This window comes from Pollachius pollachius (assembly GCF_949987615.1).
Source record: "Pollachius pollachius genome assembly, chromosome: 6".
NCBI classification, from domain to species: domain Eukaryota; kingdom Metazoa; phylum Chordata; class Actinopteri; order Gadiformes; family Gadidae; genus Pollachius; species Pollachius pollachius.
Genome location: NC_136939.1, coordinates 3,867,276 through 3,884,691, shown reverse-complemented (window position 1 = coordinate 3,884,691; position 17,416 = coordinate 3,867,276). Strand labels below are relative to the sequence as shown.

The following is a 17,416-nucleotide window of genomic DNA, read 5'->3' as shown; positions in this document are numbered from 1 at the left end:
GGGCCATAAACAATGAAAAATAAAAAGTACAGGGTACAAATAGTGTGTCAATGTGAAAAAAAAAAAACAGGGTTCAACGAAAAAAAAATGGCTAAAAATTTGCCATTGCCTATTTATTTTACCAGTGTCAGTGTGAAGATACTGTGTTCTTCCCTTTAGAAAATTTCCCTGTTCTACTGTTATTTCCTCATTTCATGATAGCTGCTAGACAAAGAAAGAAAAAAAAGCGTAGGGTCATGCATTACATTTCGTTGCATAACCATCCCTCCCTACTTAACATAAGCAGATAGCCTACTACTCTTTACTCAAATGTATTTGTTATCCCAATATAACAGCCAAAACGGATGAGAATACGTGGTTAACTGTTATGTTTGAATAACGGAGACTGAAGCCAGAGCTTACTTGGAGCGTGCTCTCCGTTTATTAACCAAAACGCAACTCGCTGAAAACAGGTACGGTCGCGTGAATCGCACGTTACCGTAAAACACATTGCACTGACGCAGCAGTGCCAGATGTAACATTAACATCATAACATTGTGTAGCCTAGACCTAGCAAGGAGATTCTATATATCGAGACCAGACATTTACAAACTTAATTTCATTATCAGTGTTAGGAACTACAGTAACACGCATACCGGCCTGTAACGTGAACGTTTGGCTGAACCGAAGTGCACAGACTGACGAAGAGCGTGGAACAGTGTCAATCGTTTATTCGGATTCAGGATCGGCAGGCAGAATAGTCAGACAGGCGGGGATCAGGAGCAGGCAGGATAGTCGGACAGGCGGGGATCAGGAGCAGGCAGGATAGTCGGACAGGCGGGGATCAGGAGCAGGCAGGATAGTCGGACAGGCGGGGATCAGGAGCAGGCAGGATAGTCGGACAGGCGGGGGATCAGGAACCGGCAGAATAGTCAGACAGGCGGGGGTCAGGAGCAGGCAGAATAGTCAGACAGGCGGGGATCAGGAGCAGGCAGGATAGTCAGACAGGCGAGGATCAGAGAGCAGGCAGGATAGGTGGTAGGTCAGGATTCGAATCGCGGGAAAGCACTGTGAAACACAAGAGACAATCTGGCAGGGAATGTTTGGGAGGAAAGGACTGATATAGGGGAAACACAGGTGAAGGTGGTTGGGTTAATTGGGAGTGATCAGGGTGGCAGGCACGTGAATGGGAAAACCAGGGGCGTATCATGACACCTGCCAACACTCCAGTTTTCCTGGGTTTCTCCCGTTTTTTAGCCCTATCTTCCGGACCCCTCCCAGTTTGTTATTTCTCCCAGGAAACTCCCGTAATTTTGCATGGCCCAAACTTCTTTATGAATAATCTGAGATCGGACCAATATGTTTGTCTAATGTTGACCAGTTGCCAGATCTTGTATGAAACGCATCCAATTCACACAATCCACACACCATATACAATTTTCAACCCCAACTCCCCCCCGTAACTGCCAATTCTTTCGTGTTCAACAAGAAAATGTAATGAGCATTTTGGAGAAAATCATTTATTGTCCATTGTCATAACAATACAGTTTTGTTTTGAGCAAAGCAACAGCTAAATTAGTATTCAGTTTTATGGATTGAATCTGATCGGAAAAATATTCCAGGTACAACATATTTCTGATGCACGTACATTTTTGGTTCTAAAATATTCTTCAGTTACCAACAAAGGGGGATTTTGAGATTGTGTTCAACCAAATTTTTTTTTTGAAAGATCTTTATGCTGTAGTGCATATGAGTATAAGTGTATAAGTATTGTATATGAATATATGCCCTCGTTCTGCCAGGACTCCAGACATCCTCTGAGCCTTTTGAGGAGATGCTGGGCTCCACTGAGAGGTCCAGACCGGTTCAGGACAGAAATAACCACCACCCCACATCATGTGGGCCTGGAGAATTATTCTGGGAGTAGTCTTTGTCCTCGAAAGTCTTGTTGTGGGAGCTTTGTATTATATGAGAATTAAACTAAGCCAAGGCACACCTTTCAACAGTTACAGGAATTAAACAGGCAGTTGTGTAAACATTTTGTATATTCATTATTCATGATGTATATTTTTACGAAACCCTATACGTGGATAATACTCAAGATAATTGTCACCGAATTCAAAAGTCCATGTAACCACTTTCATTGGTTAGCACCTGATTGGCTGGTCATCTCTTCCTCATCCTCTCATTGGCTGATTGATTTAAAACGCTGTGATCTGGTCCTCTTCCTCCTTCTCCTCCTCCTCCTCAGGAGTCTGGAAGTAATAATGGCAAATATCACACACAGTCTGTATGTGCGTGTCTGTGCATGTATTCCTGTGCGTGTGTGTGTGCGTGCATTTGTGCATATGTGTGTGTGTGTATTTGTGCAGATGTGTGTGTGCAAGTGTCCGTGTGTACGCTTGTGTTTGTGTGTGTGTGCGTGCGTGTCTGTGTTTGTAGGTCTGTGTGCGTATTTGCGTGTGTGTGTGTGTGTGTGTGTGCGCGCGTGTGTGTGTGTGTGCGTGTGTGTGCTTGTATGTGTGTACGCTTGTGTGTGTGTGTATTGGCATGTGTGTGTTCATGTTTGAATGTGTGTGTGTGTGTGTGTGTGTGTGTGTGTGTGTGTGTGTGTGTGTGTGTGTGTACCAGGAACAGCAGAGAGTGGTGGATGATGATGTCTCGGGTCAGGCGGACCAGGTCTCCATGGTGATCCTGGAACAGCGTTGGGACCAGGACCAGAGCCAGGTTCTGAGCCGTCATCTGGTTCTGAGAACTGAACATCTGGATCCTGGAGGAAACATAACATCTGCATCTCAGAGGGCAACATAACATCTGCATTTCAGAGAACATCTGGATCTGAGGACAATATATACAATCTTGATCTCAGATGAGAAGATAAAACATCTGGATCTGAGAGGAAAACGTAACATCTGCATCTCAGAGGACAATATACAACATCTGGATCCTAGAGAAAACAGAACATCTGCATCTCAGAGCACAATATATAACATCTGGATCCTAGAGCACAACATCCAACATCTGTATCTTAATAGATTGAAGGGCACATCTGGAGAGGGGAGAGGTAAACACATACATGTAGAAGTGTCCAATGAGGGCGCTGAGCGTGGCTCGGTTATCCACAGGCAGTTGTCGTAGCAACCGTCGGTAGCTTGCCAACCTGGCTTGCTCCTCAGGTTGGGCTGGGAGAGACATAACATTAGTCATAATAATAACAACATGTACGAATTAATTATTCACAATTATTGATAATTACCAGAATATAATAATGATAACAATAACCCTCATAATAAATACAAAATAATAATAATAATGTGGTTAATAATTATGACTAGTTAGTTAGTTTGAGTGTTAACCACTCACCTGCTGCCTTTACCCAGAGTTCCCTCTGTTTGGGAGGTAACAGCGGCGGCTGCAGGCGGACATATTTTTTGAGGGCGGAGCCAACGTCCAGAATGCCCTGCTCATCATGCTCCATGGGGGCGGAGTCTGGACGGCTCTGCAGGGCTTCCACCAATCGAGACACTTTGGGGACGAGGCCACAGCGGCGGTATATCCCGTCCACTTGAAGACCTGCGAGACATACAGGTTAGTAGACAGACAGAGAGACAGGTGGGCAGACTGACAGACAGGGAAGTAGATGGACAGACAAACAGACAGGTAAATAGATGGACAGACTGACAGACAGGTAAGTAGACAGACAGACAGACAGACAGACAGACAGACAGATGGGTAAGTAGTCCTACAGACAGGTAAGTTAGTAGGCAGACGGAGAGACAGACTAACTGGTTGGTAGAAAGGAAGACAGGTAAGTAGAAAAACAGGCGGAAAGACAGGTAAGTAGGAAGACAGACAGACAGGTAGGTTGGAAGACAGACAGACAGGTAAGCATGCAGACATACGAACAGACAGACAGGTAAGTAAGCAGACAGACATAGAGACAGACACACACACACACACACACAGCCAGACAGACAGACAGACAGACAGACAGACAGACATACAGGTAAGAAGGTGGAAAGACAGACAGACAGACAGACAGTCGGATAGACTGAAATAAAGACAGACAGGCAGACAGAGAGGCAGATAGACAGATATTCAGGTAAGTATGCAGACAGATGGAATTATAAATAGACAGACATGCAGGCAGATAGAAATTAAGATGCACAGATAGTTTGGCAGACAGACAGGCAGGTAGACAGACAGGTCACCATGCTGGGTAATGTGAGAGATGCATCGCTCCACAGCTGGTGGAACTTTTCCTCCAAGCTTCAACTTGTGGTACAGAGACTTGTTCTGATTGGCTACAGGTCGTTGAGGCGCTGTTTCCTGATTGGCCAGAACATCTTTCAGATGGACCAACCAAGCCTCGCAGCTGTAGTCATCTTCAAATCTCAAGCAAACATTCCTACACCGGGTCCAAGATCAACAGCAAAGTTATCATAATCATGATGTCATGTTTATTATCAATCAAGGTTACAACAAAAAATAACATCTAGCATCAGTTAGTGAAGAGATAGTATTATGGATCAATACATTTATTAAAAGACGATCGATCCATACCTCTGTGTACTCTCAGACCTTCACACTCTTAACCACTATCCTAGGCTGGTTCTCCTACGAGTGTTTATCAAGACCTGATCGATCAATACCTCTGTATTCTAGGACCTCAACCTCATTTACCACTACCATAGCCTGTGTCTGCACCGCGTGTTTAGCATGTCTGCGTTCAGGGACCAACCTTTTTCCTGTCTGGAGGTTGATGCTGTTTTCAGCTGCATTGAGTTCTACGGAATAAAAAACAGCTCTGTCAACTTGGAGAACCATTAGGAATATGAGGACAGGAATACCATTAACATGTGTAACGGTTTTATCGGGACCATTTTTAACAATACTAACATGTTCAACAGTACAAACATGAACATGATTAACAGTATTGACACGTTTAACAATATTAACATGTCTAACAGTATTAGCATGTTTAACAGTATCAACATGATCATGTTTAACATTAATAACATGTTCAACAGTATGAACAAGAACATGTTTAACAGTATAAATATGTTTAAAAGTATTAGCATGACCATGTTTACCAGTATTAACATGTTCAACAGTATGAACATGACCATGTTTAACAGTATAAATATGGGGTTTACCGTAGATCGTCTTGGAGTCCAGTGGCATTCTGATTGAGAGACGTTGGTCGTCTTGGACCAAACTGGGGTAAACAGAAGCCCCAGCAGCATTGAGGATGGCCCATCCTGCAGTGCACCTGGCCCCGTCCAGGAGAGAAACCCTGCTCCCAGCTAGTACCCCGCCCAGCTCGGCCTCAGACACGCCCACTGGAAGGATGACCTGCGCACATGTCAACACAACGGCCGTGGAATGTCCGCTGGGATTCCTCGGACCACGTGCATGTTGGTAGAGCCGCGATCAAGGTACCACATAAGCAGGGGCGTAGGAATGAGTTTAACATTGGGGGGGACACATATCGGAAACCTGACAGATCCGTTAATGGTTTGAACAGAAATTTGTCATAAATTAACTACACTGAAAAAATTCACAAATATATTTTATTCTACTAAAAAGATACATTTGTAAATGTAAAGGAAAACACATTTTGAATGGCAGTAATGAACTGATAAATATCAAATCAATTCTTTAATTGCACGCTCAATCATCCAGTTTTTTAGAATAAGAAGCGGTGACAAGACGCTGTGTTGCGCTTTCAAAATAAAATAAAATATTTTTTTTCTCCCCCCGGTATCATTTTTAGGTGGAACAAATGCGCCTGTCCCCGATATTGGAGGGGACACGTCCCCTCCGTCCCCCCCGTCCCCCCCGGTTCCTACGCCCATGTACATAAGGTACCACATGGGACATGCGGCTGGACTGCAGTGGAGGCAGTAGAGACAGTAGAGAGACAGTAGAGATAGTAGAGAGACAGTTTGTCAGTAGAGAGGCGGTAGAGACATGCGTAGGAGGTCTGTGAGCCTGTAGGAGGTGTGTGTGTGTGTGTGTGTGTGTGTGTGTGTGTGTACCAGTAGGATGTGCAGGAGGTGTGTATCCCGTTCCAGCTGGTTGTCTGAAGCACAGATGAGCCGATCAGAAAGGGTCACAATCTCGAACTCCAGGCTGAAAAACACACAAGATACACAGATATTAGTAGTACTTCAGTAGCAGCACTATTTCACTCGTAGGAGTTGCATATATTTGTGGTACTATGGTACTGGCAGTGGTTGTATCAGCAGTACTACAGTATTTTCAGTGGTTGTATCAGCAGTACTACAGTACTAGCAGTAGTTGTATCAGTAGTACTCCGGTACCATCAGTAGTACCACAGTAGTACCCCAGTGGTACCTGGATCGTAGCAGGATGCTGCGGACCTCCCTCAGGTCCAGGACGTCACACGCCGCCGAGTCGTTCTCCAGCGAGAACAGGAACCGGTCGTCCTCCAGTTTACCATGAAGAGCCTCTTCCTCCCCTGAAACACAGCACGGCCTCACTTAGGACTGCTCTGTCTAGTGCCAGGCTCGGGGGTTAGGGTAGCTGGTACTGCTCTATCTAGGGTTAGTACTGCTCTATCTAGGGTTAGTACTGCTCTATCTAGGGTTAGTACTGCTCAATATAGTGTTAGTACAGCTCTACCTAGGGTTAGTACTGCTCTATCTAGGGTTAGTACTGCTCTATCTAGGGTTAGTACTGCTCTATCTAGGGTTAGTACTGCTTTATCTAGGGTTAGTACTGTTCTATCTAGTGTTAGTACTGCTCTATCTAGGGTTAGTACTGCTCTATCTATGGTTAGTACTGCTCTATCTAGGGTTAGTACTGCTCAATATAGTGTTAGTAAAGCTCTACCTAGGGTTAGTACTGCTCTATCTAGGGTTAGTACTGCTCTATCTAAGGTTAGTACTGCTTTATCTAGGGTTAGTACTGCTCTATCTAGGGTTAGTACTGCTTTATCTAGGGTTAGTACTTCTCTATCTAGGGTTAGTACTGCTTTATCTAGGGTTAGTACTGCTCTATCTAGGGTTAGTACTGCCCTATCTAAGGTTAGCACTGCTCTATCTAGTGTTAGTGCTACTCTGGTGTTAGTACTGGTCTAATGTCAATACTGCTCCGTCTAGTGTTAGAACTACTTTATCTAATGTTGGTTAGTATATTAGCTTCGGGTAGGGTTTAGGCTAAGTGGTTAAGGGGTTACAGACTGGGTATGGGGTTATGGGGTTATGATAGGGATGGGGTTAGTGTCTGGTAGAATTACCTGGAGGGGAGCTGTCATTGGTTGACTGGGGCAGGAAAGGTGGAATGTCTGTTGAAACACAACACATGCTAATATTAGCAACCAACAATGTGTAAACACTGATATTAATTAATTAATTGAATAACCCTACTGTCTTTGATAGTTACACTGCCTATATAATATACCTGTGTATTCATTGAGTTGGAGCAGCAAGACTTGCAGTGTTTGACCCGCCCTCTCAGCCAGGGTCAGCGGGGATTGGCTCTGGGGTTCTGATAGACAGGTCAACTGGATGCAGGGGAACGTGTGGTTAGCGCGATAAAATAATATAATAGAGCATAGAACATTACAACAGAATAGGGGTTAAAAGAACTCTCACCTTAGCACCGGAACAGAGTAGAGACATCGTTTCCTCAATGTCCTCTCCACACACCACCTTGCACAACCGCTGCGCACGTGCAAACACAGAACAACACACACACACACACACACAGTTTGAATATGTTAATTGAGTAATGAGAGAGGTATTTCGCCATCACAGGCACTAGAATTCCCACCTAGACCACGCTTTATTAGTTGAGGGTCAGGGGTAAGGGTTAGGGGTCAGGGTTAAGGGGTCAGGTTAGGGGTCAGGGTTAAGGGGTCAGGTTAGGGGTCAGGGTTAGGGTTCAGGTTAGGGTGAGGGGTCAGGTTAGGGGTCAGGGTTAAGGGATAAGGTTAGGGATCAGTGTTAGGGTTCAGGTTAGGTTGAGGGGTCAGGTTAGGGGTCAGGGTTAAGGGGTCAGGTTAGGGTCAGGTGTACCTGGTGAAGGAGAGCAGGAGAGGAGGCCAGGGGATGGGGCTTCCTGTAGCGTCCCTTGGCATACTTGTTCCTGATGAACTCTGACCTTTCTTCATCTGAGGCTGCAGGTAGCAGCTGCTCGTCTGCGGGAACGGCGGGACTCCAGGTCTGAATGGCTACTCGGTTACCATAGGAAACAAACAGCTGGCAGCGCCAACATGGCAATTAGTGCAGAACTAGTCCGCTAAACAAGTTCCCAGGTACCAGAACAACAGACACCCGTATTAATGCTTCAACCTTAATTAACTAATTAACTACCACATTGGTTTAAATGGTTAGATTTTAATTTTCTCACTGACTAACAGACCTGTATCAATGGTTAGTGTTTGATTACCTAATTAACTAACACACCTGTATGTATCAATGGTTAGTGTTTAATTACCTCCTTCACTAACCCACCTGTATTAATTTTTCAGACCATACTTTGCTGTCCAGCGTCAAGCTTCGTACTTTAGACAGAGACGTTCCCAGAGCTCTATGCTGGCCTGGGGGGAGGAGCCAAAAATGTAGGTAATGGCTGAGGACCAATCAGAATAGAGCTGTCAAACAAGATAGAATTTAAAGGCAGCATGGGCTACAAATACACACACACCAACACATATTAAGGGTGTAGACAATTAACATGAAAGCTACCTTCTAAGGCTAACTCATGAGGCTAACTTGAGAGGCTAGACCCTAAGGCTAACTCCTAATGCTAACTCTTTAAGCAAACTCCCAATGCTAACTTTTGAAGTTAACTCCTAGGGCTAACCTGTGAGGCTAGCCCCTAATGCTATCTCATGAGACTAACACCTAATGGTAACTTGTGATGCTAACTCATTGGGATAACTCCTAATGCTAACTTGTGAGGCTAACCCCTAATGCTAACTTGTGAGGCTAACCCCTAATGCTACCATGTGAGGCTAACCCCTAATGCTAACTTGTGAAGCTAACCCCTAATGCTAACTTGTGAGGCTAACACCTAATGCTAACTTGTGAAGCTAACCCCTAATGCTAACTTGTGAGGCTAACCCCTAATGCTAACTTGTGAAGCTAACCCCTAAAGCTGACTTGTACCACCTAGCTCGTACCGGCGCAGGCTTCACACAGCAGCAGCAGCAGGTTGACGGAGGCCCACTCAGGGTTGGCGTCGCCACAGTCCCCACACACCTTGTTGACTGGGTTCTCCCACAGCCGCAGCGCCACCTGGCTGCAGCTCATAGCGCTGCGTATTGACGCAGACAGACAGCTCTGCCAGATAGACAGGTCTGCTGTCGAGTCAACAGCAACACTGAAGGAGAATGTAGAGGGGTATGGAGAGATCTTTGGATGAGTTGGGAGTGAGCTGGGGGGCAGATAGACTGACAGATAGACAGACAGGTACAAGCAGAAAGACAGCTAGCTACCTGAATGTTTTGTAGGGCGTAATCAGGCTGAAACTTCGTTTGCCGGCAGGTTTGACGTTAGCCACGTTGAGCGGAACTGAGAACCACGCCAGGCCTACCTGGTAGTCCTACAACACACACACAACCAGCTGTTAGCCCTACAACACACACAACCAGCTGTTAGCCCTACAACACACACAACCAGCTGTTAGCCCTACAACACACACAACCAGCTGTTAGCCCTACAACACACACAACTAGCTGTTAGCCCTACAACACACACACAACCAGCTGTTAGCCCTACAACACACACAACCAGCTGTTAGCCCTACAACACACACAACCAGCTGTTAGCCCTACAACACACACAACCAGCTGTTAGCCCTACAACACACACACAACCAGATGTTAGCCCTACAACACACACAACCAGCTGTTAGCCCTACAACACACACAACCAGATGTTAGCCCTACAACACACACAACCAGATGTTAGGCCTACAACACACAAAAGTGTGTAGTATAGTATAGGGTGTATCATAGTGTGTAGTGAAGTCTAGTGTGCAGTATATTATAGTGTGTAGTGAAGTATAGTGTGTAGTATAGTATATAGTATAGTAGTGTGCAGTATATTATAGTGTGTAGTATAGTATAGGGTGTAGTATAGTGTGTAGCATGGTATAGGGTGTTGTTTAGTATAGTGTGTAGTATAGTGTTTAGTATAGTATAGGTTATTGTATAGTGTGGTGTGCAGTATAGTATGGGGTGTAGCATAGTATAGTGTGTAGCATGGTATAATGTGTAGTATAGTGTAAGGTGTACTATGGTGTAGTGTGTAGTATAGTGTATTATAGTATATTGTGTAGTATAGTGCGAGGTGTACTATGGTATAGTGTGTAGTATAGTGTATTATAGTATGGTGTGTAGTATAGTATAGTGTGTAGTATAGTGTATTATAGTATGGGGTGTAGTATAGTTTAGTGTGTAGTATAGTGTATTATAGTATATTGTGTAGTATAGTGTGAAGTGTACTATGGTATAGTGTGTAGTATAGTGTATTATAGTATGGGGTGTAGTATAGTATAGTGTGTAGTATAGTGTATTATAGTATGGGGTGTAGTATAGCTTAGTGTGTAGTATAGTGTATTATAGTATGGGGTGTAGTATAGTGTATTATAGTATGGGTGTATTATAGTATGGGGTGTAGTATAGTGTAGTATAGTGTGGTGTGTAGTATAGTGTATTATAGTATGGGGTGTATTATAGTATGGGGTGTAGTATAGTGTGTAGTATAGTGTATTATAGTATGTGTGTAGTATAGTGTGTAGTATAGTTGTGTACCTCCTTGTTGTGGTGCACCCAGAGGACCTGGCTGAACACAGAGGCGTAGACGCGGTTTCTGGGATCCTTGATTGTGATTGGCCCATGGTGTTGCGGGGGGGAGGGGCTAGGCTGTCCTCGTGAAGAGTGCAGTGCAGAAATCCATCCTTCCTGTACAACTACACACACACATGCACACACACAGACACACACACACACACACACATTTACCAAACACACATACACACACACACTAGATTAGTGTGTGTATATTGTCACATAATGTATGTGTGTCGTATAATGAATGCTTATTATATGTTGCATATGTTAACACATAAGGATGAATAATTGATCATTAATAATGAATCCTAGGGATTTATAATTTATAATAAAGACTCCAAGTGATTTTAAATGTATAATAAAGAGTCCTTGTGATAATTAATGATAATGCATCCTAGTGAATAGCAGTGCACAGGGTCACCAGAGCTGTGGGCCATGAAGTCGTAGTGTTTCTTCCCAAAGTACACGGAGAACCGGCCCTTCTCCTGACACTTCACCCTGGTGATGCTGCTGACGTGGAACACCGCCTCACTGGCCTTATCCTGGCAACGAAACAAGCACACCTCAGAAGAGAGCGAGAGGAGAACACCGCCTCACTGGCCTTATCCTTGCAACGAAACAAGCACACCTCAGAGGAGAGAGAGAGAGGAGAACACCGCCTCACTGGCCTTATCCTGACAACGAAACAAGCACACCTCAGAGGAGAGAGAGAGGAGAACACCGCCTCACTGGCCTTATCCTGACAACGAAACAAGCACACCTCAGAGGAGAGAGAGAGGAGAACACCGCCTCACTATCCTTATCCTGACAACGAAACAAGCACACCTCAGAGGAGAGATAGAGGAGAACACCGCCTCACTGGCCTTATCCTGACAACGAAACAAGCACACCTCAGAGGAGAGAGAGAGGAGAACACCGCCTCACTGGCCTTATCCTGGCAACGAAACAAGCACACCTCAGAGGAGAGAGAGAGAGAGAGAGAGAGAGAGAGAGAGAGAGAGGAGAACACCGCCTCACTGGCCTTATCCTGGCAACGAAACAAGCACACCTCAGAGGAGAGAGAGAGGAGAACACCGCCTCACTGGCCTTATCCTGACAACGAAACAAGCATACCTCAGAGGAGAGAGAGAGGAGAACACCGCCTCACTGGCCTTATCCTGACAACGAAACAAGCACACCTCAGAGGAGAGAGAGAGGAGAACACCGCCTCACTGGCCTTATCCTGACAACGAAACAAGCACACCTCAGAGGAGAGATAGAGGAGAACACCGCCTCACTGGCCTTATCCTGACAACGAAACAAGCACACCTCAGAGGAGAGAGAGAGGAGAACACCGCCTCACTGTCCTTATCCTGACAACGAAACAAGCACACCTCAGAGGAGAGAGAGAGGAGAACACCGCCTCACTGGCCTTATCCTGACAACGAAACAAGCACACCTCAGAGGAGAGAGAGAGGAGAACACCGCCTCACTGGCCTTATCCTGACAACGAAACAAGAACACCTCAGAGGAGAGAGAGAGAACACCGCCTCACTGGCCTTATCCTGACAATGAAACAAGCACACCTCGGAGGAGAAAGAGAGGAGAACACCGCCTCACTGGCCTTATCCTGACAACGAAACAAGCACACCTCGGAGGAGAGAGAGAGAGAGGAGAACACCGCCTCACTGGCCTTATCCTGACAACGAAACAAGCACACCTCAGAGGAGAGAGAGAGAGGAGAACACCGCCTCACTAGCCTTATCCTGACAACGAAACAAACACACCTCAGAACAGGGGACGGACAGAGGATAGAGGAGGCGGAGAGAGAGGAGAGAGAGGAGATAAGATCACAGTCACACAAGCAGACAGGCAGTAAAACAGACAGACAGGCAAATAGACACAGAAAGAAAGACACGGACACAGAAAGACAGGAACCTTACTGTGCGTCTTTTCCAGAGAGACATCAGCGGTCCATCCAGCGACGCCCAGACAACACTGTGCCTTTAGAAAATAATAAAATATGCACTTATTATAAGATCTATATATATACAGGATAACACTGTGTCTATAGAAAGAATTATGTATCCATTTATTATAATATCTATTATATACAGGACACCACTGTGTCTTTAGAAAGAATAAAATGTGTATTTATTATAATATCTATATCTATCTACACTGTCTATAGACACAGTGTTGATACACAAACACTTTGTCTACACATCCTGTTAATATAAGTTATATAGAGTTAATATAACACAAATCACAATCAAAGATCCCAAAGACCACGTACACACACGTGCGTGCGAGTGTGCGTGTGTGTGTGTGTGTGTGTGTGTGTGCGTGTGTGTGTGTGTGTGTGTGTGTGTGTGTGTGTGTGTGTGTGTCTGTGTGTGTGTCTGTGTGTGTGTGTGTACCTGAAGCCCTTCCAGAGGTCCAGCCAGCTGGACATCTTGACCTCAGAGGTCCGCTTCTCACTCGGCTGACCTTTCTTCTTCTTCCTGGAGACTCTGATGGTAGCAACCCTGAAAACATCCAAAGATATATGTCAATATATCTCTCTCTCTCTCTCTATATATATATATATATATATATATATATATATATATATATAGAGAGAGAGAGAGAGATAGAGAGAGAGAGAGAGAGAGAGAGAGAGAGAGAGAAGAGAGAGAGAGAGAGAGAATACAAATATGAATGTATCACAAAATGGTAAAAGCATGTGTCCTATATACTATATGTTCATGTGTTTTTCAACCTAGGAGTCTTCTGTTTCTTGATTGACTGTGGTTGTCTTGGAGGGGGTGGAGGGGGTCGACAAGGAGCCAAAATTAAATGAGGTGATGGGCTGAAAACACACACACAAACACACACACACACAGTACAAGACAATGTTATGAGATGATGGGATAATGTTATGTTATATGAGATATTGTCATAATGAAATGTTAAAATTAGATCATGTTATGTTATAATGAGACAACATAATGAGATAACATAATGAGATTGATCTATCCAGCACAGATCTAGGTGGAAATAATCCAATGAGATTTTGCTAACAGCGTTAGTGATATCCTACATGTTGCCGTGCTGACTGGCGGCTGGAGGTTTCTCAAGCCCTTCTTCCATTGGCTCCTCGGCACCAGGGATGGCGGGAGGAGCGACAGGGCCTTCGTCCTCATTTGACGAATCAGTCTCTGGTTCCTCTTGGCTCCACCCCCTTGCCACCACAGTAACATAGGGGGAGGGGCTAAATTCTGATGAGTGAATGAGGTGGTTAGGGTGAGAGGATTAAAGATGGTTAAGGGGGTTAGATAGTTAGTCAGTGATCCTGAAAGAAGTATCGCTGAGAGGTATAACCAAAGAACCTGTTTATACGAGATAAATATCTACATTGTACAACAGCCTTCGTATCTAGATTTAAATACTTGTCATACCATCTGAGCCTACTAACAAACAAGGTATAAGCACACACACCGCCATCAGACTGGTATCACAACCAAGCTCATCCAGAACTTTTCTTCAGATACATTTGGATATAATGAACTCTTGCTTTCTATTGGCTGATGACCAGTGATGTATGAGCGGAGCACATGACATGACAACACTTCTGAGAGATTCGGTCTGGGCAGCGAGGTATCGCGAATCGATCTAGATTGTGTTAAGTGTACAGAGTCTCAGGAGGCGGATGGATAAGGCAGGGGGTGGAGAAAACCCAAAACAGACCTCCCCCCCCCCCCCCCCCCCTCTCTCTCTCTCTCTCTCTCTCTCTCTCCCTCCCTCTCTCTCTCACTCTCTCTCACTCACTCTCTCTCCATCTCTCTCTCTCTCTCTCTCTCTCTCTCTCTCTCTCTCTACCACATTTAAAGTATAGTGCAGCGAAATTAAAGAGACTCTATAAAAATTTGAGAATTAATGCTGTCACCGTAGATACAGATGGATGGGGTGGAATATTATGGGATACAGATTGAATGGATGAAGACCTCTGCTCTCCTCATCTATTGTTTCCCGCCTGTTCGGACGGAAAATATCTCTCTTTGCACGACTTGAAGAGAGATAACAAACACTGGTGTGAGTGAGGTCAAGTCTTCTTCAGTACCTCCAACCTCAAGCTCCTCCTGAGACAGGAACTCACTACTTCCTGTCCGGACGGGGGGTGGCTTGGGGGAGGGGCCTAAGGCCGCTGCCATCGCAAGCTGAGACAAAGCCTCCATATCTGAAATCAAAAGTACAGCACTGTTATTAGACGAGTATATTTCAGTATTGTTATTACACTAGTATAATACAGTATTGTTATTACATAAGTATATTACAGTATTGTTATTACAGCAGTATATTACAGTATTTGTATTACAGTAGTATTCTAGTAGTACTGTAAGATAGGTAAGGGTGGGTTTAGTATGATTGAGGTAAGAAGGGTGAGGGTCAGTGTGTCTATCTGTGGTTAACTGTATCTGTGTACCTGGGGTTTCATTGGAGAAGGCATTCTGTAGAGCTGTGTCATTCTGCTCGCTGTAATGTAGTAAAGAAGTGATTCATTTTGCAGTAATTGTAATACAACCAGGAGGAGTAGCAGTACGATAAGTAATGACAATTAGGGTCAGCAATAGTAATCATTTTGGTACCTGTTGGCAGCAGGCTGATCTAGTAGATATTGACTTTCAGAACTCAGTCCATCTTGATTGTAGCGAGTTCTGGGCTTCGGAACCGGTGCTTCTGTTGTCATCTGGACCAAGGAGAAGAGAAGGGTTAAAGATCAGAGCAGCTCCAACACTCTTAAGAATTCAAACCCATTATTTTTAACGAGTATTCTCAAAATCTCAGCACATCAACATTCGCTGATGTTGTCTGCGAGGTGTTTTTAGTGTAAACATGTCTTATTTGATACACAACGCTGCGTCACTGATCATCCTATATGTCCTCACCATAACCACTAACCTTAGCCCTAACCCTAAGGATAAGGTTAGGGGTTAGGGATAGGGTTAGGCAAAAGTAAGGGGTAAATTTAGCCTCACCCTAACCCCAACCCCTAACCAAAGAGGATCCTTATAAGCCTTTTAAAACATCTTTGTTTTTGAATGCTGCACCTTCTCTAAAGGCTGTAATGGAGAAGTATACCAGTAGTAAATAGTTGTATAGATAGATAGTCCAATAGTGGATTAATTAATTATTAACAGGAGTATAATTGTGGCTTACCTTTCCGAGTTCTCAAATATCTTGAGTCTTGAATATTGTTCGGTTGACTCTTAAATGTCTATCCATGTGTTTCATTGTAAGTATTTGTAGGTCTGTGTCGTACGTCTGTCTGTCTTTCAACCTGTTGGACGACTAGCCCTGCCTACTCAAAGCCAACTAGCCCCGCCCCCTCTGAGCCAGAGCTGAAAATGTAAATAAACAAAAAAAACGAAACCTCTGTAAATTCAGCCAATACATCCATTTGTTGAAAGAAATGAAAGAAGAAATATTCAATTAAATGTACATCAAGTGTAACATACTGTCTAATTAATATGTATGTATGTATGCATGTTTAATGCATCAAATGTTCTGTGTATTTTGTATATGGAGCATACCATGAGTAGCTGGAAGTGCACATACTTGCAACAATGCAGCACTGGTTTCACCTGTTAAACTGGAATGGCACAGAGAAAGGACCGGCGCCAGAGACGACGTCAAAGACTGTTGGGCAATTATGTAATAAAAGGTGGACTTTGTTTTGTCTACTGTCACACCTTGGTGCACAGACAAAGTACTACCGAAGTAACACGGTGTGTGTGTGTGTGTGTGTGTGTGTGTGTGTGTGTGTGTGTGTGTGTGTGTCCAGGTGTACATAGGACACATGTTGCTAGGTTATATACAGTACAATGGAAGTACTGTACTGGGTAGTAAGGTGGTACTATGTCAATACTGTGTAAGTATGTAGTACTATGGCAGAACGGCCCCAGGACAGAAACTTGGACTCTGTCCTGTCCCTGATCACCGTCCCTCAGATGAGACCTTGAACTGAGGACCTACTGACCCCCTGGGTTCACTAAAGACCCCTCTGGTCACTATGTTAGGGGGCTAACCCTGCTGTCTCTACTCATCACTATATTAGGGGGCTAACCCCGGTGTCTATCATTCATCACTACATTAGGGGGCTAACCCCGGTGTCTATCATTCATCACTATATTAGGGGGCTAACCCCGGTGTCTGTCATTCATCACTATATTAGGGGGCTAACCCCGGTGTCTGTCATTCATCACTATATTAGGGGGCTAACCTCGGTGTCTATCATTCATCACTATATAAGGGGGCTAACCCCGGTGTCTGTCATTCATCACTATATTAGGGGGTAACCCTGGTGTCTCTACTCATCACTAGAGTAGGGGGCTAACCCCGGTGTCTCCCCTCATCACTAGAGTAGGGGGCTAAACCCGGTGTCTCCCCTCATCACTAGAGTAGGGGGCTAACCCCGGTGTCTCTACTCATCACTAGAGTAGGGGGGTAACCCCGGTGTCTCTACTCATCACTAGAGTAGGGGGCTAACCCCGGTGTCTCTACTCATCACTAGAGTAGGGGGTAACTCCGGTGTCTGTACCACTCATCGCTAACATAGTACTACAGTACTACCATAGTGCTACCATAGTT

At 44.6% G+C, this 17,416-nt stretch overlaps 1 protein-coding gene across 1 annotated transcript; it reads right to left on the bottom strand.

Annotated features, from left to right (window-relative positions):
• Positions 1-1,465: 1,465 nt before the first annotated feature.
• On the bottom strand, positions 1,466-16,107 carry LOC307077211 (arf-GAP with Rho-GAP domain, ANK repeat and PH domain-containing protein 1). The gene is made up of 26 exons (XM_079738549.1): positions 15,986-16,107; positions 15,415-15,515; positions 15,252-15,301; positions 14,889-15,005; positions 13,869-14,046; positions 13,548-13,637; positions 13,207-13,314; positions 12,730-12,790; positions 11,229-11,349; positions 10,769-10,926; positions 9,449-9,555; positions 9,134-9,333; positions 8,463-8,548; positions 8,025-8,207; positions 7,602-7,670; positions 7,408-7,510; positions 7,244-7,291; positions 6,340-6,463; positions 6,021-6,114; positions 5,136-5,334; positions 4,721-4,766; positions 4,191-4,387; positions 3,343-3,552; positions 3,056-3,161; positions 2,608-2,749; positions 1,466-2,234 (listed from the first exon to the last, which is right to left on the bottom strand). Exons 2-26 carry the CDS (start codon positions 15,513-15,515, stop codon positions 2,181-2,183), a joined length of 2,952 nt encoding a protein of 983 aa, XP_079594675.1. The 5' UTR covers positions 15,986-16,107; the 3' UTR covers positions 1,466-2,180.
• Positions 16,108-17,416: the final 1,309 nt, after the last annotated feature.

What these genes read in the sequence shown, in the direction of transcription:
- LOC307077211 (XM_079738549.1), bottom strand. Translation starts at nt 15,515, where the DNA reads ATGACAACAGAAGCACCGGTTCCGAAGCCCAGAACTCGCTACAATCAA. An exon ending in CAATGACAGCTCCCCTCCAG is followed by an intron (nt 6,464 to 7,243) that starts GTAATTCTACCA and finishes GCTGTGTTTCAG; the next exon opens with GGGAGGAAGAGGCTCTTCAT. An exon ending in AACCTCCAGACAGGAAAAAG is followed by an intron (nt 4,388 to 4,720) that starts GTTGGTCCCTGA and finishes GACCCGGTGTAG; the next exon opens with GAATGTTTGCTTGAGATTTG.